Source organism: Lontra canadensis, unplaced genomic scaffold (assembly GCF_010015895.1).
Source record: "Lontra canadensis isolate GAN:19392208 unplaced genomic scaffold, GSC_riverotter_1.0 scaffold3, whole genome shotgun sequence".
Classification (NCBI taxonomy): domain Eukaryota; kingdom Metazoa; phylum Chordata; class Mammalia; order Carnivora; family Mustelidae; genus Lontra; species Lontra canadensis.
In genome coordinates, this window is record NW_022630997.1 from 8,812,039 (window position 1) to 8,837,638 (window position 25,600).

General features: G+C 36.6%; 2 protein-coding genes across 5 annotated transcripts in view; one reads left to right on the forward strand and one right to left on the reverse strand.

The window, feature by feature from the left end:
- BBIP1 (BBSome interacting protein 1) overlaps window positions 1–22,150 on the forward strand; it is a 43,533-nt gene extending 21,383 nt beyond the window's left edge. Inside the window, exon 5 of one of the 2 annotated variants that reach the window (XM_032880272.1) lies at window positions 21,887–22,150. The gene's annotated coding sequence lies outside the window, so the exon portion shown is untranslated. Of the gene's footprint in view, window positions 1–5,469; window positions 5,500–21,886 lie in introns of those variants that run through there. The other variant, XM_032880279.1, reaches the window with a different exon arrangement.
- Window positions 1–23,312, reverse strand: part of PDCD4 (programmed cell death 4) — a 28,692-nt gene extending 5,380 nt beyond the window's left edge. Inside the window, exons 1-8 of one of the 3 annotated variants that reach the window (XM_032880228.1) lie at window positions 23,211–23,312; window positions 18,915–19,021; window positions 13,153–13,455; window positions 10,836–10,930; window positions 7,344–7,457; window positions 4,898–5,119; window positions 3,186–3,283; window positions 2,159–2,273 (exon numbers count right to left, since the gene is read on the reverse strand). In XM_032880228.1, the coding sequence (XP_032736119.1) occupies window positions 2,159–2,273; window positions 3,186–3,283; window positions 4,898–5,119; window positions 7,344–7,457; window positions 10,836–10,930; window positions 13,153–13,455; window positions 18,915–18,957 (990 nt within the window). In that variant the 5' untranslated portion in view covers window positions 18,958–19,021; window positions 23,211–23,312. Of the gene's footprint in view, window positions 1–2,158; window positions 2,274–3,185; window positions 3,284–4,897; window positions 5,120–7,343; window positions 7,458–10,835; window positions 10,931–13,152; window positions 13,456–18,914; window positions 19,022–23,136 lie in introns of all 3 variants that reach the window. The other 2 variants (XM_032880234.1, XM_032880244.1) reach the window with 2 other exon arrangements.
- Window positions 23,313–25,600: the final 2,288 nt, after the last annotated feature.

The window sequence follows — 25,600 nt, forward strand, 5'->3', positions numbered from 1 at the left end:
TGCATCTAGTACACAATCAATGAATATTGACTGACTGAATTAAATAATCTCATTTAAGTATCTTTGACTTCAACTTCTGTAATGTACTTTCATGAAAGGTAAAGTAAAATTTGATCCCTAGAATACATCCTAATGAATAATTCCTATTATTCTGCTTTAGGAAAGTAAATATTTAAAGCATGGCATTTGAAGTGTTTTTACTTTATAAATGTAAATTAATATATTTAATAGATTTTATCATTTAGAGTTTTGTGACTTTGTTATACAACTTTAAGTATTTAAATGTTTCCCATTAGGTTCAATGCATTTTCTTGAGAAAGATAAATTATAAACATATGTATACATTTCTAAAAGTCCTCTTTGTCCAACTCATCCTTCCAGGCAAAAATAAATGAATATCCAAATAATGCAACCCTGAAACTCATATTGGCAGTTTTACTTCGATTTTTATCTTGACTGTTTTTTGCTTGAGATAATTCATATAAAATAGTTTGACAGTTTCTCAAAATAATGATTTTAGGATAGTATTACCATCTTTTTTTTTTTTAAGTAATCTCTACCCCAGCATGAGGCTCGGACTCACAACCCTGAGATCAAGAATTGCAAGTTCCTTCAACTGAGAAAGCCAGGTGCCCTCAGTATTACCATCTTAACAATCTTACACCTTTCAATCCATAAATATAGGGTATCTGGATAGTTTTTTATTTATTTAGGTCTTAATTTATTTCAACAATGTTTTACAGTTTTTGGTATAAAAGAATTGTAATTCTCTTGTTAAATTTATTCCTAAGTATATTAATGTTTTTTATTCTATTGTAAAAGCAATTGTTTCCTAATTTCACTTCATATCATTCATTGCTAGTGTACAGAACTATAACTGAATACTGTATATTGATCTTATACCCTACAATCCTGCTGAATTCATTTATTAGTTGACAGTTGGTTTTTTGTTTTTGTTTTTTTATAGATTCATTCAGATTTCCTGTATATAGATCATGTCATCTGGAAATAGAGATAGTTTTACTTCTTCCTTTCCCACTTAGATGCCTTTTATGTCATTTTCTTGCCAAAATGCCTTGGTATCTTCACTGTGTTTACAGCTCAATCTTTCCAACTTGAAAAAATTTTTAAAAGCAGATGTTGCAATCATGACATTACAAACCCCAACTTACCTACTTTAAGATATATAAAAGCAAACTGGTGAAAAATCTGTACTTTCAGCTCCTTAAACCCCAAACTACGTACACATATCATTAAAAGATTAAATAGCAAAACTATAGTCACATGAAAAGATTATACTCAAAAATCAGAAGCACATGAGCTATAAATCTTCTAATTTTCTTAACAATCTGCAAGTTAAGATTAAATACTTTTTCTGGCTTACAGTTATAGAACATTACTTTATTACCAGAAAAAAAGATCCATAGAGAATAAATCTGGCATCTTGATTATTTTTACTTTTAAAACATGCATACAGGTAGTGACCTTCCTTAGAAAAATCTACCACTCTGTTCTACTCTAGTGTTCATAACTCATAACTTATGATCTGAGAGTATCCAGTTTCAAGCCACTCATTTAAAAATGTAGTTATTTACTGAATAACTACAAGACAGAAAGTCTTATTTTCACAGTATTTGAAAAATTTTAAAAACCAATATAAGACTTCAGACATTCCTTTGAGGTTCAAACATAGCCTTCTTATGAAAGCCCTTTTAACTTAACTCAGTCTTATTTTTAAGTTAGGGAAACCTTAAAAATTTAATAACAATTATATAATTCATGTATAATTTAAAGCACTAGGGTATAAAGCCAAATATATAAAGGTTATCCAATTTTCCATTGTAGCTTTAAGACTGAACTTAATTTTTTTTTTAAGATTTTACTTATTTATTTGACAGAGATCTAGGTAGGCAGAGAGGCAGGCAGAAAGAGAGAAAGGGAAGCAGGCTCCCTTCTGAGCAGAGAGCCTGATGCGGGGCTCAATCCCAAGACCCTGGGATCATGACCTGAGCCCAAGGCAGAGGCTTTAACCCACTGAGCTACCCAGGTGCCCCTGAACTTAATTTTTGTCTGCAAAAATGCCAGCTAGAGGGTATAGTTTACTCCCCTAGAGAAATACATGTAAATTAAATTAAAGACAATACCCAGTAGTTGTTACCTCTTTAACAAGGTGATTAACAGACTGCTGCCCACCTCCAGAACCCCACACACTGTCTTTGCGCTTTCCACCTTTAGACATACTCAGGAGTACAGTAGCCTTGTCCAGAGCAGCTCTACCAAAAAAAAATAACAACAATAAATAACTTGGACAACTTGGACATGATTGAGGCTGACCTAAAAGCTTTCATGTAACCTAAAAGAAACCTAAAATTCAAAAGTCTTTTAAAAAACTACTTTTTAAAATAAAAAGCTAGGAGCAAAAAAAAAGAAAATTTGCTTTTCATGTTAATATTCTCATACTCTTATTTTCTTTTCTAGTCAACAGAAATCTAACCTTATTACAAAATAATTCATCTATACTGAAGAGAAACATTTCGCATAAAACTTAACTTCTATAGATCTATGCATTCCCACCAGGGAAACCACTCCACTCTGATCTGAGTAGTCCTAGGAAAATTAACACCTACACCTGAGAAAACCTAACATATGGCTAAGACCAAATTGAAGTTTCCAGAAAGTTATAAAAATCATACAGGATGACTCCCAAATATTACATTTAGCTTAAAATTAATTATACCAAAGAACAAGAGTAAAAAAACATTATTTCCTAATATTGCTGTAGCAGATAAATATAAAATAAAATTTAAAATGGGCTCCTTTGTTAATACTGTCCATCTTACTAGAGTATTAAATAGTTGCAGAATGCAATTCCTGAATGAAAACTTGGGCAGACCTTAAACATTCTCAGTCCAATCCTTCCATTTTATAAATAAGGAAACTGAGGCCCAGAGAAGAGTGGTGTGACATAAAGGTAGCTAATGGTTTAGCTAAAATCCCCAACTTCTACATTATAGTACTGTCCTCTTCCTGTTATAGCACGTCAACAATCTCAATTTTGTTTTAGCAGCAGAGAATGCACACAAATGACAGAGATCTACAATGTGAGTAATTCAAATGTCATTTCAATAAAATCCTGCAGAATTTTCCCCTTTCAAAATTCTAAGTAGAAAAATTAATTTACTTACCTAGCCTGTACACAATCTACAGTTCCTTTGTAACTATCAATATAGGTATTACATAAAATTCCATCTCCAACAGCTCTAGCAATAAACTGGCCCACCAACTACAATAAGAAAAAAAAAAAAATCTATATAAAAAAATCTAAAATGAACCTTTACAGGACACAATTTCTAAACACATAAATGATGAAGAACGGCTGAACTATACAATCAGTATCTAAGATATAAAGGAATATTCAAAGACATCTACTTAGCACCTGCTAGTTATGCTCAGCATACACTACACGCCTACATCTTACCCTTCAAGATGAGTACTATGGGCGGGGGCACACTGCTCCATTCTAATCCCCCAACACCTTTGCACACTGCCTGAAACAGTGTATCATCAAAATTACTTGTTAAGCCAATGGCCTAAATTCAAGAGAACAAACAAACAAACAAAAAAATGGGACTAGGTGTTCTCAAAAAATGATTAAAAGAATTTATTATATGGAGAAAACTTTGTGTAGAAATTTCTGTCTGAAAGTATATCATAGCATTACTTATTTTTGTTGTTGTTATTATTAAAGCAGGCTCCACACCCAATGTGGGGGCCTGAACTCACGACCCTGAGACCAAGAGTCTTATGCTCCACCAACAGAACCAGCAAAGTACTCCTTTTCATAGCATTATTTCTTAAAAAACTGGAAACGACTTTAGTGTCCAAGAATAAAGGATAGATATGTAAGATGGTACATTATATGGCCATTCGGAAATGCATTTACATTTTATGGTTTAAGAAAAATCAAGTTTATAAATTAGAATATACAATGTAATTCATTAAAATGCAAGAATATGTAAAAACCATACACTGATATATATCCATAGAAAGTAAAATAGATTTAACAACAAAATGTTACAAGTGGTTATTTTTGCCAGCCTTGCTTCCTTTTGACCTTTATTTTTTAAAAATTCCATAATATGTATTTAAGTAATCATTTCTTAAATATAAGAGTACTGCTATAAAAAGAAAAAAAAGTCAATGTCTGAATCATTGCTCAATACCTTATAAAAGACTACTGTCTGTCAAAGAAAAGTGTTAACAGAAAAAGCATTTACAAATTAAACTACCTATACTCTATTCATAAATTAACGTTTAAGTAAAGTGCTCCTACCTTGATTTAAAAGTTGGTTAAGTAAATACCAATGATTTCACACATTTTCAATTTCAAACCAGAAAATCACATTATAGTATCAGCATGTATTAAATCTAATAAAAGTATAAGGCTTTGAGGACAAAATCTAAACAGAAACATAAATCATTAATTTTCTAATTGTTTACCCACAAAACTACAAAAGGGAACAGAAAACATCAGTTAAGCCAATTCAATCTTCAATTACAACAATCTACATATTTTTAAAATCACAGCTCATATAACAGCTTAACCACATATAACAGAAAATATACAGACAGCAAAAACAAAATGACCTATAAACTATACAGAGCATGGGTGGAAAGCGGGATATAAAATTATAGTATGATGAAAACTACATTTGAAAAAGAAAAAGAACAGCTAGACAAAAATATACTAAAATGACAGAGGGCTATTTTTGTGTGGTAAAAAATATGGGCCATTTTGTCCTCTTTATCTACTAAAATTTCCTAGGAGCATGTAATTATGTCTATAATTGGAAGTATAGTGGGGGAGAGAATGAATAAAAAGAAGAGTCATACAAACCTGTGGTGCTCTAGGAGTATCCAATGCCAATTCAGGTAGATCCTTCAATAATTTGTCAAATGATTTTTCTACATCATTTGTGCTCATTACTGTCCCACAAAGGTCAGAAAGAAGCTTAGATGTCATTTCTCTATGACTAGCCTTTCCCTCCAATGCCAAGGACACTGCCAACACTGGTACTCCACTTTTCATTTCACCAAGATTTAAATCTCTCAGCATTTCCTATTAAAAAAAAAAAAAAAACTAAAACTAAAAAGTATATGTCACTGCCTTTAATTCAATATAACTTTATTTTCAAAAATTCAAGATTTTTTCCATGTATCCTTACCTTTTTCCCATTTGGTAATAGTAAGAAAAGCAGTCAAATTTTGTAGGATAGAAAAAACACATCTTTCTGTGCATATAAAATTAGGTATTGATCAACTCTGTCAAGCTTTTACTATCTGAACATCACTGAACTGAAGAATATGAATTACACTTAAAACAATTAAACTACACATTGCAAATAAGTTTGTTGTTAGGAATTAATTAACCCTGCATCTTATAATTTTTTAAATTTTTTTCTATTTAAGTAATCTCTATACACAACATGGGGCTCAAACTCAGGACCCCAAGATCAAGAGTCACTTACCCTTCCAACTGAGCCTATCAGATGTTCCTAATTTCTAGGAATATTCGTCTATGAATATTTTTGGTGAGATTCATTTTACATTATTATAAATTGTTTATACTCTACTTTTCCTCAGTTTTCTCTTCCCACTATGGTTTATACTGTTCATATAAAGTTTAAAAGGAGATCTTAAACTACTGTTTTTAAGTGGAATTATTTCTTTAAATGCTGGGATTAAGTTGAAATTTCCTATTAAAAATATAACAGCAGCTGCTAATACTAACTACTGTATATAATGTAGCAAGCATTGTAACAGCCACTTTAGTTTTTATTATCTTATTTAAGACTCAAAACAACCCTTTCAGGGAGGTATTGTCATCATACCCAAAGCAAAATTAAGTATTTACTGAGGACATAACTGGAGTGGCCAAGTTGAAAGTGGAATAGTCAGTTGACCCTACAAGACTTCTAACTCAGTTACTTAGAAGGCCTTCCTTTTTATTTACAGGATGCCAGGTTTAAATACTCAGGGTACTTAAACCATGTTATACTACTAAAAGGGTGCCAGAACTATTTCCATAGCCACCTAACTGGTGTCCTTGTTAGCAGTCTCTTCCCACTGAATTTCCTCTTTCCTGGACTGTGCTTGAACAACTCATTGCTTTTATTTTTTTTTTTAAGGAAGATTTATTTATTTGACAGAGAGAGAGAAAGCGAGAGAGGGAACACAGGCAGGGGAGTGGGAGAGGGAGAAGCAGGCTTCCCACCAAGTAAGGAACCTCCCTCCTCAAGTAAGTAAGCTCATGACCTTAGCCCAAGGCAGACGCTTAACAACTGAGCCACCCAGATGCCCCCAACTCACTGCTTTTAAACAAGATACTTCTCTGGAAAAGTCTTCAACCATCTTGCCCTGTCAAACTTCTAATCATTCTTATATAACTCAGAATCATCTTTTCTCTTACTATTTTATGCTTCCGTAACATTCTGCTTATAGTACTACTCAGTTAATAAATACATAGTATACGTCTAGTCCCATGCTAGATAGGATTTTAATAGTCTACCCTTATAGGCCTTAAGCTCTTCCTCTACAATAGAAGGCTTCACATTATATATATCACTTCCCTGACTGAGCTTCATAAAGGAATCACCTATTACAAATTCCTTCACATGGTATGCACTGAACAAATATTTGTTTTATATTTAAGTCCTACAAATCTAAGGATATCAGACCTCATGGTATCAGACAAACCAAGAAAGCCAGTCTGAAGTTTAAGAGTCTAAATTGTAAAAGCCTTTTAAAGAGTTGCAATTAAAAAAAAAAAAAAAGAAGAAAGAAAAAACAAACACATTTGTTCTCTTGGTTTCTGTATACATTCTTATTCAAATCTTTATATCCATGTTCTCTTTCTTGGACATAACACAAAGATAAATTTTATCTTAATCCTGAGCATGGAAATAAACATCAAAAAAAACCAGAATTAAATCAGACATTTTTAACCAAGATCCCGGAAGAGGTTTGAGAAAATCCATAGATGCTAGAAACTATTATAATTTTATACAATTTAATTACAAAAATATATAATTACAAAAATTATTAAAATATTACTGTGCCATTTTTCAGGGAAAGAAATGGCATATAGTCCTCATCACATCCCAAGTAGGAAAGAACTAATCTGTATTAAGGAAATTTTACTCCATGTCTTAGAAATTCATTTACGCCAAAGAAAATGCTTAAACTTAATTCAGTGATCCAAGATCATTTCGGATGGATGTTCTGCTTTTAATAGTGTTTTCTTTCCTATATTAGATAAATCATACTTGCAATTTTAAACCTACCGCAACTTCATTAGTATCTCCATGCTCAAAATATTCTTGTATGATTGGTGTTAAAGTCTTCTCAAATGCTGTTTCATCCAAAGGCAAAACTACAGTTTCATAAACACAGTTCTCCTAGAAGGGAAAGGAGGTGAGTTTATAGATTAATGAACAAAATATTCATATAAACTGAAATGTTTTTATTTTTATTTTTTTAGAGAGTAAGCGAGCACGGGGGGGCGGTCAGAGTGGGGGAGAGAGAGGAATCTTAAGTAGGCTCCATGCCCAGCAAGACCCTGATGCAGGTTTGATCTCACAACTGTGAGATCATGACCTGAGCTGAAATCAAGAGTTGGACATTTAACTGACTAAGCCACCCAGGCGACCCTAAAATTCTGTGTTTTTAATTTTATATTCTGACTTAAAATTTAAATATAAATTACATATTTTTTATATTCCAACTTAAAAATTAAATATAAAATATAATTTTATGTTTTTAATTTTGTATTCTGACTTTATATTCCAACCAATTTTTTATTCCACCCTCATTCAGGGCAAGAAAAAGATATGTTACATGTTTTGATCACTGATACTAAAACAGAATCTATGTCACTGTTCTTTTACAAATTTGAATAAATAACAGAGATTAGAACCAGTAACCACAACCCCTGATATTTTGTTAATTTTTTATCTCTCTCACAAAACCAATCCTTCATTGACCAAAAAGCTTTAAGATGGCTTCCTATAGGTCATACCTAGTATTCTCATTAAAACTTCACTTTAAAAGGGGCGCCTGGGTGGCTCAGTGGGTTAAAGCCTCTGCCTTCAGCTCAGGTCATTATCCCAGGGTCCTGGAATCGAGTCCCACATCGGGCTCTCTGCTCAGCAGGGAGCCTGCTGCCTCCTCTCTCTCTGCCTGCCTCTCTGCCTATTTGTGATCTCCATCTGTCAAATAAATAAATAAAATCTTAAAAAAAAAAAAAAAAAAGAATCCTGTCTTAAAAAAAAAAAAAACAAAAAACTTCACTTTTAAAAAAAAAATGGATGGTGGTACCTGGGTGGCTCAGTCGGTTGAGTGTGTCTACCTTCAGCTCTGGTCGTGATCTTATTACCTCGGGGTCCTTGGAATCAAACCCCACATCTGGCTCCCTGCTCAATGGAGAGATGGCTTCTCCCTCTCGATTTGTTCCCCCCATCCCCCGGCTTGTGTTCTCTCCCAAAGTACCGATAAAAAATAAAATTTAAAAAATAGACTTCATGTTTAGTATGGTAACAGAAGTCCTTATATAATAAGAATCAATGTCATAGTGACTAAAAAATTCTCTGAGGGTGCCAGGATGGCTCAGTTGGTTAAGCATCTGCCTTTCGGCTCAGGTCATGATCCCAGCCCAGGTCCTGGGATCAAGTCCCACATCAGGCAATAAGCCTGCTTCTCCCTCTCTCCTCCCTGCTCATGTTCTCCTCTCTCTCTATCAAATAAATAAATAAAAGTATTTTTTTTTAATTTAAAAAAATAAAAAATCTCTAGGGTGCCTGGGTGGCTCAGTGAGTTAAGCCGCTGCCTTCGGCTCAGATCATGATCTCAGGGGCCTTGGATCGAGTCCCGCATCGGGCTCTCTGCTCAGCGGGAAGCCTGCTTCCCTCTCTCTCTCTCTCTCTGCCTGCCTCTCTGCCTACTTGTGATCTCTGTCAAATAAATAAATAAAATCTTAAAAAAAATTAAAAATTAAAAAAAATAAAAAATATCTAAAGAAAAGCAATATTCAGCTAAAATTTCAAAAAAGGAAGATTACTCTCAATTTTCCATCCCATTTGTCCTCTGCAAAAACACCCAGAAGTGGTGATATGCACCTTGTGATTAGTTTCTAACAACATATACTTGAAAGACTGTATGTTAAGATTATTTTGCAATGATTCTATAGTATTTGAATCCTACATTTTTTCCTGTTCTCAGAAATATTTCCATGTCCAATAATTAGCTAAAATAGGTAAGTATATACAATCATATGGAATAAAAACAATATAACATACACCCTGATAATTTCCTGTCTAAAATTCTCATCACCATGTATTATCTCTTATAAGAGAGTACTTTAAAAAATATGTCATAATGTCCAGGATTTGTTTCAAAATAATCGGGGGGGGGGGTGTTATGCATTCAGGGTGATACAAAAGGAAAAATAAATGGAGGTACAGGATTAAATAAGATTGACCATGAGTTATTAATTACTAAAGTTGGTATAGCTGGGAGAGGAGTACAAGCATGTTCATTACACTATTCCACTTTTGTATAAATTTAAAATTTTCCATTAAAAAATAAATATATACATGTTCACTATAAAATCTATTAAAAACTTATTCTCGTGGATGAACCTAAGTGAAATGAGACTGAGGAAGACAAATACCACATAACTTCACTCATGTGGAATCTAAAACAAAAACAAATAAACAAAAAAGAATCAGACCTGTAAACACAGAGAACAAACTGACAGTTACCAGAGGGGAGGGGCAAGACTGGTGAAGGTGAGTAGGAGATACAGGCTTCCAGTTACGGAATGTGTAAATCATGGGAATAAAAGGCACAGCATAAGAAAAACAAAATTTACATTCTTAACATTGAAAAAAGATAGTCACGTTCCCAAAATAAAATTTACCACAGAGTTACCATCCTAAATATTAGTATTTTAAAAGAAGCCTAATATCTGTAACTCTTTAATGATGTTCAAAAGAACATATATTCTTCTCAATTATCATTACTATAGAAATTATATTAACAGAATTTATTGAAAAACAGTCTACTTAGGGGTGCCTAAGTGGCTCAGTCAGTTAAGCATCTGACTCGATTTCAGTTCAGGTCATGATCTCATGGGTTTTGAGTTTGAGTCCCATGGTGGGCTCTACACTCAGGGAGACTGCTTGAAGATTCTCTCCCTCTGCTCCCTTCCCAGTCTCTCTCTCTCTCTCTCTCATAAATATTTTTTAAAAAAACAGTCAACCTGGGGCACCTCAGTGGCTTAGTTGGTTAAGCATCTGCCTTTAGCTCAGGTAATGATCCCAGGGACCTGAGATCAAAACCACATTGGGCTCGCTGCTCAGCAGCGAACTGGCTTCTCCCTCTGCCCCGCCCCCCCAACTCTGCCTCAAATAAATAAAACCTAAAAATAAAAATTTAAAAATTCAATCATCCTAAATCTGTAAAGACTATTTTTGACTCATAAATGAAAATTACACATATATCATTATCAGTTAATTTGATTTCCTAATCCAAAATTTACCTTAAAGTCTAAAAGGACTGAGTATATGTATGATTTAGACATAAATACTAATGTTTTTATATACATACACACACGTTATGTGTTTATCTATACACACACACGCTATAAATCATATATACATGATTTGACAGGCACAGAGTATAGATATAGAATGTATAATTTGACAAATGTATGAGTAAACTACAGACAAGAAGTCAAAAAACTTACAGACTAAAAAAATAAAATAAAACATTGATACCTGGTCATCATCATAGTTAGGATCTTTCACATCTACCTCCTCCACATCATATACCTGTCCAGGTGTACCCCAGACACCTTTGCCTCCTGCACCACCTGAAAAAGTTTAGAATTGAGAAAGAACACAAAGTTCAGTTCATAAATTTTAATTGAATTCTAGATATTAATTAAGTTAAAAAACTGCATTTAATTTCTATGCCAGTTTTTTCTCCAGTTGAATTATACTTTAAACTTCCTTTTTTTTTTTTTTTTTGGATCACTGCTTTTTCAGTAGTGATTAGATATTATATATTTTACAACCTATTTCTAAAACATCAAGTTGAAATAGCTTATAAAGTTAAAACTAAAAAAGCAGATGCTTTAAAATGAAAGCAGAAATAAAACAAAACAAGATCAGAAAAATATGTGTATCAGGGACTCCAAGGGGTGTGATAATGTAGCTGAGCTCTAAATTTTATTTGACATTTCATAATACCAAAACAAAAAGACGTATTTTGAGCCAATAAGATATGGCATAGGAAAATCAGTAAGGGAGAAATTACTTAACAAAGAAGCACAGTTTCCACTCTAAGTGTTTCAAAGTCAAATACCCTTTAAATAGAATAGTACAGGGGCGCCTGGGTGGCTCAGTGGGTTAAGCCTCTGCCTTCGGCTCAGGTCATGGTTTCAGGTCCTGGGATCGAGTCCCGCATGGGACTCTCTGCTCGGCAGGGAGCCTGCTTCCCTTCCTCTCTCTCTCTGCCTGCCTCTCTGCCTTCTTGTGATCTCTGTCTGTCAAATAAATAAAATCTTTAAATAAATAAATAAATAAACAGAATAGTACACATTAAACTATACTTGACAACTGGCAGTATGCTACAAATAACTAAGCTATTTAAGCATTACCTGCACTGATCATTATTTCTCTGTACCTCTATTTACAAACTAACCAGCTGAAGTTTAACAATTCCAACTTTCGAAGTGGTTTTTCTATATAAACTTACTGAAATATTTTTGTAATGCATAATACATTACATTATTTTTAAGGAACTCCTCAGTATCACCAATTTTTTTGAGGGTTTTTTTCTATCAAGACTAGAGCAAAGCAGAATCTGATTATTAGGATTCATTTTGATGTAACCAATGGTTATAAAGCCATTCAATAAAATAACAGTTTTTGACTGGCCACAAAAACATTTAACAAGAATCCTAGGCTATAAATTGAAGTTCACACCATTCAGAAGCTGTGGAATCTTCAAATTATATCAAAATCCTACCACAGACCAAAGCTAACATTCCTCATCAACAAATACTTAAGTATCTACAACTGCTAGTCATTACTCCAGGCACTGAATATAGCAGTGAAAAAATAGGCCATTCCTGAGGTGCCTTGGTTAAGTGTCTGCCTTTGGTCAGGTCATGATCCTGGGGTCCTGGGACATCCAGGTCCTCACTGAGCAGGGAGTCTGCTTAAGGATTCTTTCTCCCTCTGCCCCTCCCCCTACTCATGCTCTCTCTCTCTCTCTCTCAAAATAAATAAATATAATCTTAAAAAAAAAAAAAAAAGGATCATTCCACTCCAGTATCCAAGAAAGAACTGAAGAGTACTTGGGGGCTCCTCACTGGCTCACTTGGTAAAGCATGCAACTCTTGATCTCAGGGTTGCAAGTTTTAGCCCCATGTTAGGTATAGAGATTACTTAAAAAATAAGATCTTTTAATTAAATTGAATGAATGAATGAATGAATGAATGGAAAGAAAGAAAGAAACGAACAAAAGAATGCATGAACTCAGAACCATCTATGAAATCATTAAAATTCTGATCCACTTATTACCAATCCAATATATATTTATCCTATATTTTTAACAAAGGGCATAATTACATTCATTAGATAATACATATAATGCATTTTTTTTAACTTTTATTTATTAAGTAATCTCTACCTGCCATATGGGGCTCAAACTCATGACTCCAAGATCAAGAGTGACATACTCCACTGACTGAGCCAGCTAGGTCCCCCAGGTAGGATGAATTTCTGACCCTACTTTCAAGCAAAGTTAGAGAATACAATGCACAATTCACAACTGTACAAAAAATTCATGTGTATTTTGCTGAAAATAATAAAGTTCTGCTCAAGAAAACAATCTCCTCCAGAAAAAAAGCTCAACTTAAAAAGTGTGATGGTCCTCAGATTATTACTCTGTAAATACATACACAAATCATAAAATCTTACATTATCAATGTTCAAATTTCTCACATTCCTAGAACAAGGAAACCATAGTTTAAGTATCAGGCCATATTTTATTCTACTTGCTTCTTTGTACTTGGAATACACCAACCTTTCTTTGGTAGTCCCCTTCCTTTGCCAGATCTAGATCGCCTATCTAGCAACCTTCCCTTTGGACTGGTTGGTACAGTTACTCCACTTCGAAGGGCTTCACTTCCATTATCACTGACTGAATCGCCTCTGCCAGAGTCCCGGGATGAGTTTTTCCTCAGGCGCCTTTTTGCCTTGGCATTAATTCTAGCTTCATTAATGGAGGATGCCGAAATCCAATTTCCATTTATCTCATTTTTTATTTCTTCAGTCCCAGCATTTTCTTCATCACCGGAAAAGAGAGAGTCGCTTAAATTATCAGGATCTTAAAGAGGAAAATGAAGAAAGAAAATTCTACATAAGTACTTTATGTTATACCAGTTATCATCATGAGTTATATTAGGTTGAATCACATGAAATTACTGATTTTTAGATAACAGTGACATATTGACAATTTACATGATTTGATCTAATAAACGACAATAAAACAATTACTTTTCACATTATCACAGAAAGTAAACTAAGTTAATTTTGATGAGCGAAGTTTAATGAAAGCACGTTATCTCCTATGTTTAGAAAATAAAATCTATGTTAATATACAACCACAGACGAAACCTTTAGACTTTTGAGCGCGAAGAGAGTTAAGCAATTAGAAATAGTAAGAAAATACTAACAATCCTGAACAGAAGAAAGATAAACTAATATTTACAGAATTCCTACTATTATTTATCTGGCACTGTGCTGGATGTTTTGTCATTTACCCACAAGTTTGAGAGCTATTTACTACATAAAAGATCATTAATACAGATAAGGAAACTAAGGCTGATAGTGTTTAAGTAACTTGCCAGAAAACTCATTAATTAATTATAGACACTTAGGAAATATTACTAATCCAAAGAGCCTGAAAGGTATTTGGCAAATAAATGATCACATATGATTACTGAGCTTAACTGCTAAGGATTCACTGCTTTCAAATGTAAAGCCGGGGGGGGGGGGGGGGCCCTTGCTCTCAAAGCTCTAATTCACTTCTCCAAACGACTCATATTACATATCACCTTCTGACAATCTTCCAGACTATGTAAGATTTATACATTATTCCCTCAAAGACAGCAACACATTTGGAGTTTCCAAGGGTCCCATTGTATCCTTTAGGATACACTCAAGTTTTATTTCCTCCATAAAAACTTTTCTAACAATTCTAGCCAGAATACTACTAATGCCCACACACAGTTCATTTACCACGTAAGAAACAAACCACTTTGCTATTTCTAATTTATGTAGCAGTCTTGCTTTTCCAAGTAAGTCATAAGTCTCAAAAGAGGAACCATGCCTTTATTTGTACTTCTCTGTACCCTCAGCACCCAACAGAGCATAATTCATACTATCAACTCAAATGTTCATGGAGATCAATGGCATGAATACAGCTGGCTTTGCTTGTAAAACTTCCTAAGTCAATAAACTACTGAATTAGTTACCCTTGGGCCACAGTTTTGTTCATTATGGCTAACTCAAGTCAGAACTGAATCCCTCAAATGGTTTTACATTTCCTACATGTAATTAAACTGTGTCAAGTCTATGTGTATAGGCTTTAACTTGTTTTAAGATAATATGTTGAAACTGAAAATTTATTAAAACAACCTGTAAGAAAGAGATGTGCTGAAATCTTTGTAATTCTTGACAAAAAGTCTAAAAGTTAAGAACATTATGGTAATCAAAAAACAAACATTAAGTAGAGTCCAATTACATCATTAGTCTCCTAAACAGTCTTTGTGCTTTCAATCTTCAAACCATTCTCCAAACTGCATGAAAACTGATTTTCTAAAACATGCCTCCACTCAAAACCCTTTGAAGGTATTCCCATTGGGTCAAAATAAAGTTTAAAACTCATTACCTTGTAATTTAAGAGCCTTCATAATCTTGCTCCTGCTTACATCATCAGAGTAACTGCTGACCACTCACATTCAAAGGGTCAGAGCTTAGGTTTGGTATCACAGTAGTAATGAAGGGATTAGTTTAGCATAGAAATACAGAATATATTAGGGAAAAAAGAAAGTATAAAATGAAGACCAGCGAAGAAAAGGTTATAATTCATTCACTAACTGAAAAGATCAAGGGTAAAATTTTGGGGTAAATAAGCAAGCAACACTCAAAAAATAAAAGAGTTTTTAAACAGAAGCAGCATGAAATGTAGTCTTAAAAATGTAGTCTTAAAAAGTTTTTAGACTAAGACAGGAAGTTAGAGGGTGAGTTTGAGACATCATCACAACCATCATCATAACTAAACTACTACAACTACTAGTAGCAGTAGCTGTCATAGCAGGAGTGCAACTTCCTTTGTCATTACCATCATCGTTGTTACTACTAGATACCAGGTTCTGTGCTAGGCACTTTACATACATGGTCTTTATCTTCACAAAGCTCTATAATAAAGCTGTTTATCCTCAATTTACAGAGAGAAATGTTTCATGGAAAAATTACATTATCTAAAATGGACTGTGGCCAGGATTCAAATCCACATTTAAATCTCCGATGATTATAATTGTAGAAAACACAGAGCTAGAGCAGAGCAGAGTAGTGACAGCTATAAGAGACAGGACATGGGAATGATCATAAAGAGAGAAAAGCGGAACAGTAAGAGGAAGGAGAAAAAAATGACCAGAGATCAGACAAGTCAGATGTAATTTCAAGTAAGAGCAGGCAGTTGAAGAAAACATTAAACATCTACCTGTAACATACTGCTTTCATTATTCTGTAATTACGGAAAACCACTAAACTCACCCAGATGATAAAGGACTTCAAATTACAATAAAATGCTTTATACTATCACTTGGAGTACTAAAGTATTCAATTTCAACATATTTCCCACAACTGAGTTTCAGCTATTTTAATATCCTTTGAAATATGTTTGTATGACTGCAGCAGAACATATCTAGGTATATTTTATCTATTAGATCTTATAATTTTTAACCCATGTTTCCATCAACTACTCTTTTGTATTTTGCTGTTCATATTTACCTAGTCTTTTTTTTTTTTTAAAGATTCATTTGAGAGAAAGTGCACACACTAGTAGGGGTGCAGGATGGAAAAGGGAGAGATATCTTCAAGCAGACTCCCCACTAGCATAGAGCCCAATGTGGAGCTCAATCCCAGGACCCTGAGATCATGACCTGAGCTGAAATCAAAAGTTGGCCACTTAACCGACTAAGCCGTCTAGGTGCCCCATATTTGCTCAGGTTTCAGGGTTCCATAACCACCACTGATCTGACTTTAAGAAAACCAAAATACAAAAGATAAAAAACCTGAGTACATAATGTGGTGACTTCAAAATTGCTTTCCACTGTGTACTAATTCCCCTTCTAAATTCTCTGGCAACTCAGTAGTAACCAATGTAACTTCCAGTATCACAGTAGCAATCAAATTTTCAACTAATGGTCCACTGACTGACATAATCAGAATTAACAAGATTAGCACATTTTCATTTGTTACGTACAAAGAAAGTGCTATGGGCATGACACACATATACTATAATCTCATTTAATCCTACTGATAAACCTATAGAGAGGGCATTTATACCCCAGTTTTACACAACCTGAGAAAACTGAAGGTCGGAGCAAATAACCTACTTCTCCAAAGTAACAGAGCTGGTCTAAATAGAAGTTCAAATTAATACACTCGTCTGACTTGAACTATTTGATTCAGGAAGAATTTATAGCAAAGGTCTGTCGTAGGCCCATCCAAGTATTAAAGAACTACAAGTCCTTTATATTAAGGCAGTTCTGGCCAGAGGCATCATGTCTGTGAGTCATGCTGTCTCACAGAAATATAACGCAGGCCAAACAAGTAATTTTAAAGTTCCTAGTATCCATATTAAAAAGAAACAAGTGAAATTAATTTTAATATATTTGATTTAATCTACTAGATCTGTTATAGATTTTGAACACAGAGTCAATATAAAAACTTAATGAGGTATTTCATTCATCCTAAGTCTCAATCTGGATGCGTCTGCACCTACAGTATATCTCATTTCAGACAAGTCATATTTCCAGTGCTCAATAGTCACACGTGGTTAGTAGCTATCACAATGGGCAGTACAGAAAAGCAGCAATTATCTATATGTGAAATATATTCTTAAAATATATTCTTACCAACCCCATTTCAATGAAGCAGGGATATGATATCCATTTATAACCCTAAAAACAAGTATTCACATAGCTATTGTATATAGCAGCACCAAAATAATCATTAATTATTGCAATAATCTTTTTCAACTATAATTTTCTAGCACACTTTAAATCAGGTGTATAAATACAAAATGGCAAAGAGGTTTCAACTTCAAAGTGTCTGTTCAGATCAAAGAAAACTATATAATCTGTACACAATGAATGAGTCATTGAAAAAATAAAACTATTATAGTGTTAAAAAATATGGGGGTGCCTGGGTGGCTCAGTGGGTTAAAGCCTCTGCTTTCGGCTCAGGTCATGATCCCAGAGTCCTGGGATCGAGCCCCGCATCAGGCTCTGCTCAGCAGGGAGCCTGCTTCCTCCTCTCTCTCTCTGCCTGCCTCTCCGCCTACTTAAGATCTGTGTCTGTGTATCTACTTAAGATCTGTATCTGTCAAATAAATAAATCAAATGTTAAAAAAAATGAAATATGATAAAACATACCAATAGGAAAAGCTCTCACCATTCAGGATACCTCAAAATCCTATGTAAGATTTTTCTGAAAGTTATAAATACATTTTAAGTTTTCTGAAGTTACTCAACATTTAAACCTCTATTCCACAGAACTTTTTTTTTTTTTTTTTAAAGATTTATTTATTTGACAGATAGAGATTGTAAGTAGGCAGAGAAAGAGGAAGGGAAGCAGGCTAGCAGGGAGCCTGATGTGGGGCTTGATCCCAGGACCCTGGGATCATGACCTGAGCTGAAGGCAGAGGGTTTAACCCACTGAGCCACCCAGATGCCCCCCACAAAACTATTTTTATGATAAGGTGCTACTGAAGCACCATGAAAAATCAAGAAAAATACTATAGATAATATAACATATAAATTATTAATTAGGAAAGAGATCAAGGGGTGCCTGGGTGGTTCATGGGTTAAGCCTTTGCCTTCGGCTCAGGTCATGATCTCAGGGTCCTGGGATGGAGCCCCGCATCGGGCTCAGCAGGGAGCCTGCTTCCTCCTCTCTCTCTGCCTGCCTCTGCCTACTTGTGATCTCTGTCAAATAAATAAAATCTTTAAAAAAAAAAAAAAGGAAAGAGATAGAAAACACCGGTAACAGTTTGTATTATAGAAATCACTAGCTCATTTGAAAATATCAGTGAACAGGTTTACTATTCTTCTCCGTTCTGTACCTTACAGTTTATTATAAAAAGTGGAGAATAAGAATGTATGGAATGTGAAAGGATGGGCAGAAAGATAAGGACATGTGAAGAATTTCCATAAAAATAAGAATCACAGGAGCACCTGGGTGGCTCAGGTCATGCATGATCCCAGGGTCCTGGGATGAAGCCCCACATGGAGCTCCTAGTTCAGCAAGGAGTCTGCTTCTCCCTCTTCCTCTGCCCCTCTCCCCCAGCTTGTTCTCTCCCTCTCAAATAAATAAATATTTAAATAAAAAAAGAATCCCAAACTTGATTTTAAAAATAACATAATTCACTTTCTTGAAGCATGAATAAGATGGTTTTAAAGTAAAAAGATGGTTTTAATACTATGTTTTCATAAAATTTTGTGGGACCTCAAATATGCTCACAGTACAGTCAAGGTTCAAAATATTCTTGCTTACCTGCAGGGTTTACATTCAGTATTTGCTCATTTTCTACATCCATAGTTCCTTAATGTCGCTTGCACTGATTAAATTACTAATGGAAGTCTTTCCTTGGGATCTATTTCCTTAAAAAGAAAAAAGTTTCAGTATCTTCCAAACTGATATAATTAATAAATTGAATTTACTTAATCACTGTAAAAAAAAAAAAAGCACATAATTTCATTTTTTGAAAAAGAGTTCTCTTTATTTTGAAAAATAGTTTACCACTATTAACATTTGGTTTCAATCTTCCTGACAAGTGTACCTTTGTCCAAAAAAAAAAAAAAAAAAAAAAAATTTCTGAGTGTGCCAAAGCATCCCTTTAATTTGGAAGTAAAATTAAAGCAGTATACACATACTCCAAATTTTTTAGGACTACCAGGCTTCATAATTAATCTGATATACATTAATACTGGCTAATTCACTACAAATGAATTTTAAGAACTACTACAAAATGCAAGCAACAGTTTTAATCAAGCATATGACATGACTGTGTTAGTTTTTCACATTGTAACATATCTGAAGGCAGATAGGTCTGCCATTTCATTACCTAGGTGTCCATATTATAGTTATAAGACTTTGAGATTGGAAGAAATTTTTGTAAATGTTGTTTTCTACAATGAGAATATTATTTTCATAATCTAAAAAACCCATTCCTCTTTTAATTTAAAGAAAATTTGAAGATTTTATATTTGAGTAATCTCTACACCCAATATGGGGCTCAAATTTATAACCCTGGTATCAGGAGTTGCATCCTCTACACACTGAACCAGCCAGATGCCTCCCCCATTCTCTTTAAAAAATAAAAAGTAAACAAACAAAAAAACTTGCATTCAAAAAAGAAATAAGTACAATGACATTAGCATCTCAGTATTATAGAGCTCAGTTCTAAAATGGCTTAATTATTAATGCTGAAGGTTTTGATGAAATCAGTTACCTCTTATTTACCTTAGTGATATAAATCTGTTACTTGAAAGACTATAAAAATATATTTTCATGGAAACTATTACCAGAAGGTGTAACCAAATGATTTTAGAATCTCTCTGCAAATATTTTTAAAATAGTGGCTTACAGTACTTAACCACTGATCTGTTCACATCATATAGGTTATATATAAACCTTCCTAATCATTTCACTAGCAATATGCTTTCAAGATATAAAATGCACAAATTAATGAAAATGACTAATAAACTAATTGCAGAAAAGCATACCTTTCTCATATAACAACCTATTTTAAATGTCATTTTCTTAACAATATCAATAAATATAAATAATTATTAATAATTATAATATATTAATATAAATTAATAAAATTACTTAATAATAATATGTGATGCCTTCTGGGACTCAACTTTTTTTTTTTTTTTTAAGTAAACTCTAGGCCCAATGTGGGCCTCGAACTCATGACTCTGAAATTGAGTCACATGCTCCACCAACTGAACCAGCCAGGCACCCCTCAACTAACTTTTAAATTCCTTAATATTTACTATTTTAACATCTAAAAGGTTTATAGTCCTTTGATCCAGAAAAGGGTATTATTTTGTAAAAGAAAAATACACACACCTTAATGCTAACCATGATAAAACTTAGTAAGGCATAATCCTTAGGCTACCAGGATGCTATCATACCACTTGAGAAGTTAAGAAAATGGTGAGATTATTCTAATTCTACTCAGAATACACAGACTTACTTAATTCTATATAATGACTTTTCAATATCATAATTTCCATCAACTCTGGATTTAGGGGAAAAAATTACTGTTAAAGATATGCATACAGAGATTTATATAAATATATAAGCAAAAATAGTTTGGAAACCTAGGCACTTCGTGTTTTTCATGTCTGAAAATGCCGTATATTTCATTTTATATGAGTTACATATTATAGGACAGTGAAAATGTCTTATGATGTGTGTATGAGCTTTTTAAACTAGAATTACATTGAAGTCTGTCAATACTTTCTGCAGAACCTAGCTACTAAAGGAAATGAAATTATTTTAACTGGTGTTTATAAAGCCTTTTATACTTCACAGAGAATTTTATAGGCATTATTTCATGTCCGTCTCAAAACAACCTTGACCTATTTACTCCACTCTGCACACAACTAAAATTCAGAGAAGGTAGATAATCTGTCCAAAGACCGTGCTCAGTGGAAAAACCAGAACCCAGACCTTCTCAATCCAGTACTGCTCACACAAGTTCAATGTAAGATTTTAATATCCCACAAGAAGATTCTGTTTTAAGGCTAACAGACAGAAGCTTATTAAAACACAGACTCTTACTGTTATATCAAATCTTTAAATATTACTTTCCAAACACTAAAAATAATATTTATTTTAAACTATTACACAAAAGACATTCAGTTGGGCAAAGAAAATTATTAAGTATGACTATTATCTAGAACTTACCATATTTGTTTTTATTTAGTAATCCTAAGGGGGGGGGGCTTGTCTGTGTCTTTTAAGCAATGATAAAGCAATCAAGAACTCAGTCACACTTGATAGCAACACAGACATTTTAAGAATTTAGAGAAAGATAAAAATACATTGCATGTTTTTCCTTTCCTCAAGGTAGTGGAGCTTTTTTCCAGTTACTCAACAATCCGTTAAGATTTTTGCCCCACACTTAACAAACTACATAAAGCAAAAATTCTAAATGCCACATCCTTGAAACTAAACAATAAAATTTTCCATAAGAAAACAAAAGCATTCATAGAAGTTTGACAAAATTAGGCTAACGTTAAACAGTTTTCATTTCTTCAATGGGTTTTACAGAAATATACAACCAGAAACATTCACATGCCATGACATTCCCCAGGAGATAGAACCTCCCCTTCCCACTAGCCCCCACTCCAAAAATCTGTTTCCTGAAATAGACCTCATAAACCACTCTGACAGTTTCTAGTCAAGTTTCGGCCATATGTTAACCAGAAAATTATTTGTTTTCATTCCAGGGCTACAATACAGCTAATTAGCAACTTAAAATCAGCTAAAAGTATTCAACCACGATGATGCAAAAGCTGCGCAGAAGACATCAAAGTGTCACTTATTTTTGCACACCCAGCAACTATTTTTTCTTTTCATTACTACAACAGAAGAACCAATCAAAATATAATTCAAAGATCGCTGCTGAAATAGTAAGGAATTTAAGAAACCTATAATGAAGGAAAGTTAAGGGCATAAATACCAATAATTAAACTTAAAACGCATTTGCAGTGCTCCCCTTTTAGAAAAGTATACGGTGGTGTCTAAGAAGGCTTACTTATAAGAATGCCAAAATTCTAAAACAGTAAAAATACAAGTAAAAACAGGCGGTGACTTTTTGTTCACACGAAGCTGCATTTTTGATCGTTGTAATCATTGCAGATACTGCACAGTTGATGGTCACACTGCCAGTTCTCACAAGGGTATGCGAGACCGGAGAGACCGACTTCTGCAGTTTTCGAAGCGCGGGGCGGGGAGGGGGGGTACAGGACCCCTCCCCGTGTACACTGCAGCACCAAACCGACGAATGCGGCAGAAACGGCCTGCGTTTCACAGAAAGAGGGCTCCCTTCCCGTCTTTGTTGTCCCTGGGAGATTTTCACTTAAACCGAAAAAGCGACCCTTCGCCCGAAGTCCGCGCAGGGCCGGGGAGGCCGGCACGTGTCCGCCTCCCAGCGGCCCCTCCCGCGGCGGCTGGCCTTCCTCCCCGCCGCGGGCGCAGGCCGGGACCCCGCGGGCCCCAGTCCCGGCCGGCCCCGGGGGATGCTGGACCAGAGCGGCCGGGCCTGGGCTCCGGAGCGCGGGCCGGGGTCTGGGAACGCTGGGCCGGGGCCCTCCAGGGAGACCAGGAGGGCGGGGAGGGCGCGAACCTTCCTCACAGGATTTCAGTCACGCCAGAAACACGCCTCCCGACGTCCCCCCTCCAAGCAAAAATGAGAACTCCGCCTTAGCGCGGATGAGGAGCAGCCCCTCGCTGGCGAGCGCCCCGCGCACTCTGCTCAGCCGGGAGAGGGTCCCGGAGGGGGCGGGCCCGCGCCTCCGCGCTCCGGGCCTGGGCCCGGGAGGGAACCGGAGCCCGCCCTCCGCATCCCGGGGCGTTGGGCGGCCGCGGCCTGCCTGCAGGGCTCCGAGGAGGAGGCCGGACCCCCGCCCACCCGAGCCGGCCCCGACCAGAGCCTGCTGCGGTCTCGGGCCCCCTCCCCCTCCCAACGTGCGGCTGCCTCCGAGGAGAGACGGGGGCTGAGGGAGAGAGCGCAGTCGTTCTGAGCGTGCGAGCCGCCCCGCTGGTACTGACCCCTCGGGCCGCCGCCGTCGCCACTGCTCGCCCAGGTCCCCGGTCCGCCGGCCGAGACCCGCTGCTCAGCCTCTGCCGCCGCCTCAGAGCGTCTCAGCCCCCTCTCGCTCTGTTTGTTTTTGTTTTGTTCTACCCAGTAACACGGGGGCGAGAGAGCGGCGTTTATTGGCCGAAGTGAGGAGGCCCGCTGGCCAATCGCGGCGGTGGAGCGGGAGCTGAGGAGGAAAAAAGGGAGGGAAGTGAAACGTGGAAAGCTGAGCAGGGGCGCCGGAAGGCGCATGCGCATCGGGGTCCTGGAACTAGCTGGCTTGGGAGACCCGCGGGAAGCTGGGGGCGGGAGGTTGGGAGGCGTGGCAGGATGGAAGCGTTGGCGAAAGGGCTGTGCTTTGGGGTGAGGACCCGGCTGAGGCTGCCTTGACCAGCTCACTCCTTCCTCTCACAGCGCAGTCAGCGATCCCGGCTAAATGTTGGGCTTCTGGAGGGTCCCTTTCCTCCATTTCCAGATGCTCCTCAAGCGAACAACCTTAATCTCTACAGTTGCTTCTCCCGCGGGTCCTCTTCACTCCTTGGCTCCTACTGTGTACACTAAGAACTTTATCTCAGTGAAAGCCCGCATCCCTTGAAGATAGAAATCACTCCCATTTCATATATGAAGAAACAAACGCTCAAAAACTCTTTGAAGTCCCTGTGCTAATCATGACTAGTTAGGCTGCTGGGATTCAAACTCCCACAGTCCCGCTCCGGGACTGGGGTTCTCAATCATGGCTCTAACTTCTTGATTGAAACCTGTACCCCGCCTGGCTGTTGTTGGTGTCTCTCCTCTTGGCTGCATTCTCTTTGGCTTCTCTTGTGCTCTAATTCTTCCTCCCTCCCTATCCCCTGAGGAAATGACCAGAACCTTCTGCTGTCTGTTCTCTCGGGAAAGGGTTCAGCCATTATCTCTGGACAGATTTTCTGATTGTCTGATGTGCAACACCTAAATGGTCTGTTGGTCTTTTGGCAACCAAACTGCCTCCTCCCCCACCGGGGAGATCCTTCCCTCGACTTAACCCCTTTCTGCCCAGTCACCCTGCCTGAAAGTCATCTCTAATGGTATTATTTCTCTGAACAACGACAACAAAAACCCCTTTCAGTAGCTTCCCGTTGCCTGCCTGGAGCCCCCGCGCCTCAGCCAAGCATCCAAGGCCCCATGGTGTGACTTTCTGGCCTTTCAGACTTTCAAGACTTTCTGGTCCTGTCTCCACAATCTCCCAATCCACACATGTCTTTGGCTGGAACCCACTTGGACTTCTCACTGTTCCATACGCTTCCCCACCTCCTGAGGGTTCTTTATCATATCAGCTTGAAATGCCTCTCTATCCCCCATCTCTGCCTGGTAAAATCCTAGCCACCCCTCGTGGCTCAACCCCACAGGCCTTCTTGAGCCTCCTGACTTGATGTGAATTTCCTGTCTCCTGATTCCCCCCAGTAATGACTTTTACCTCTGGGGATATTGAAACATTCTGCCGAGCATTATGTTATTTGAGTACCTGTCCTAACTCTCCTCCCCATTAAACTGTCACCTTGTCGAAGGCAAGATTCCTGTCTTACTCATCTGTTATCATAGTGGGTCTTAAGAAGGTGCCTTGCACATTTCCTGTACTGGCGCAATAAAGGTACCCTGATCTGAGTTCACAAAGTTTCTCAGCATTTCCTGCTCATTCTCACCTCCTGGGCAAGAGCCTCTTGGCATGTCCAGCATCTGAATTAGCCTTATGACTCACTTTTACTTTTTAAAAACAAAGCTTCCTGGTCACTCAGTTTTGTTTTGTTTTTGTTTTCTCCATCACCTGCAGCTGTCTCTTTTCTTTTCTCTGCCAGGCCTCATGGCTCCCCCACTGAGCAGTAACTGCTGGCTCCTTTTTTTCACCCATCACCCTTTCTCCACATTTTTTTCCTTTTCTCACTCCTTTGCAGTTCTTGATTCTTTCCTTCCTCCTCCCTGCCACCCACGTCCTCTGACTTTTTCTGGTTCTGTCCTTCCTTCATTCATTCATTAATACATTTATTAAGCACCTATGGCATATGCAGGCTGCAAAGGGCAAGCACCCCAAGATCTATGAGATAATAAAAGAGTGGGATATGATTACCCATATTTAAAAGCAGCTAAAACAACCTAAAGCTTTTAGCAAATTATCCCAAAAGAACCCATTATGGAGTAAAATGTTCATATCTGTTTTACCCATCATCTCTATACATAATGTTTGGTGTCCCAGGACCCACCTTTGAGAATACTCCTTTAGCTGGGTGTGGCTGACCAGTTTAAACCAGGCAAAAAAGAAATGGGATCCTAGTCCTAGTCCCCCCACTAGCTACCTGTAAGAACTTCAACCACTCTCAGGACCTCTGTT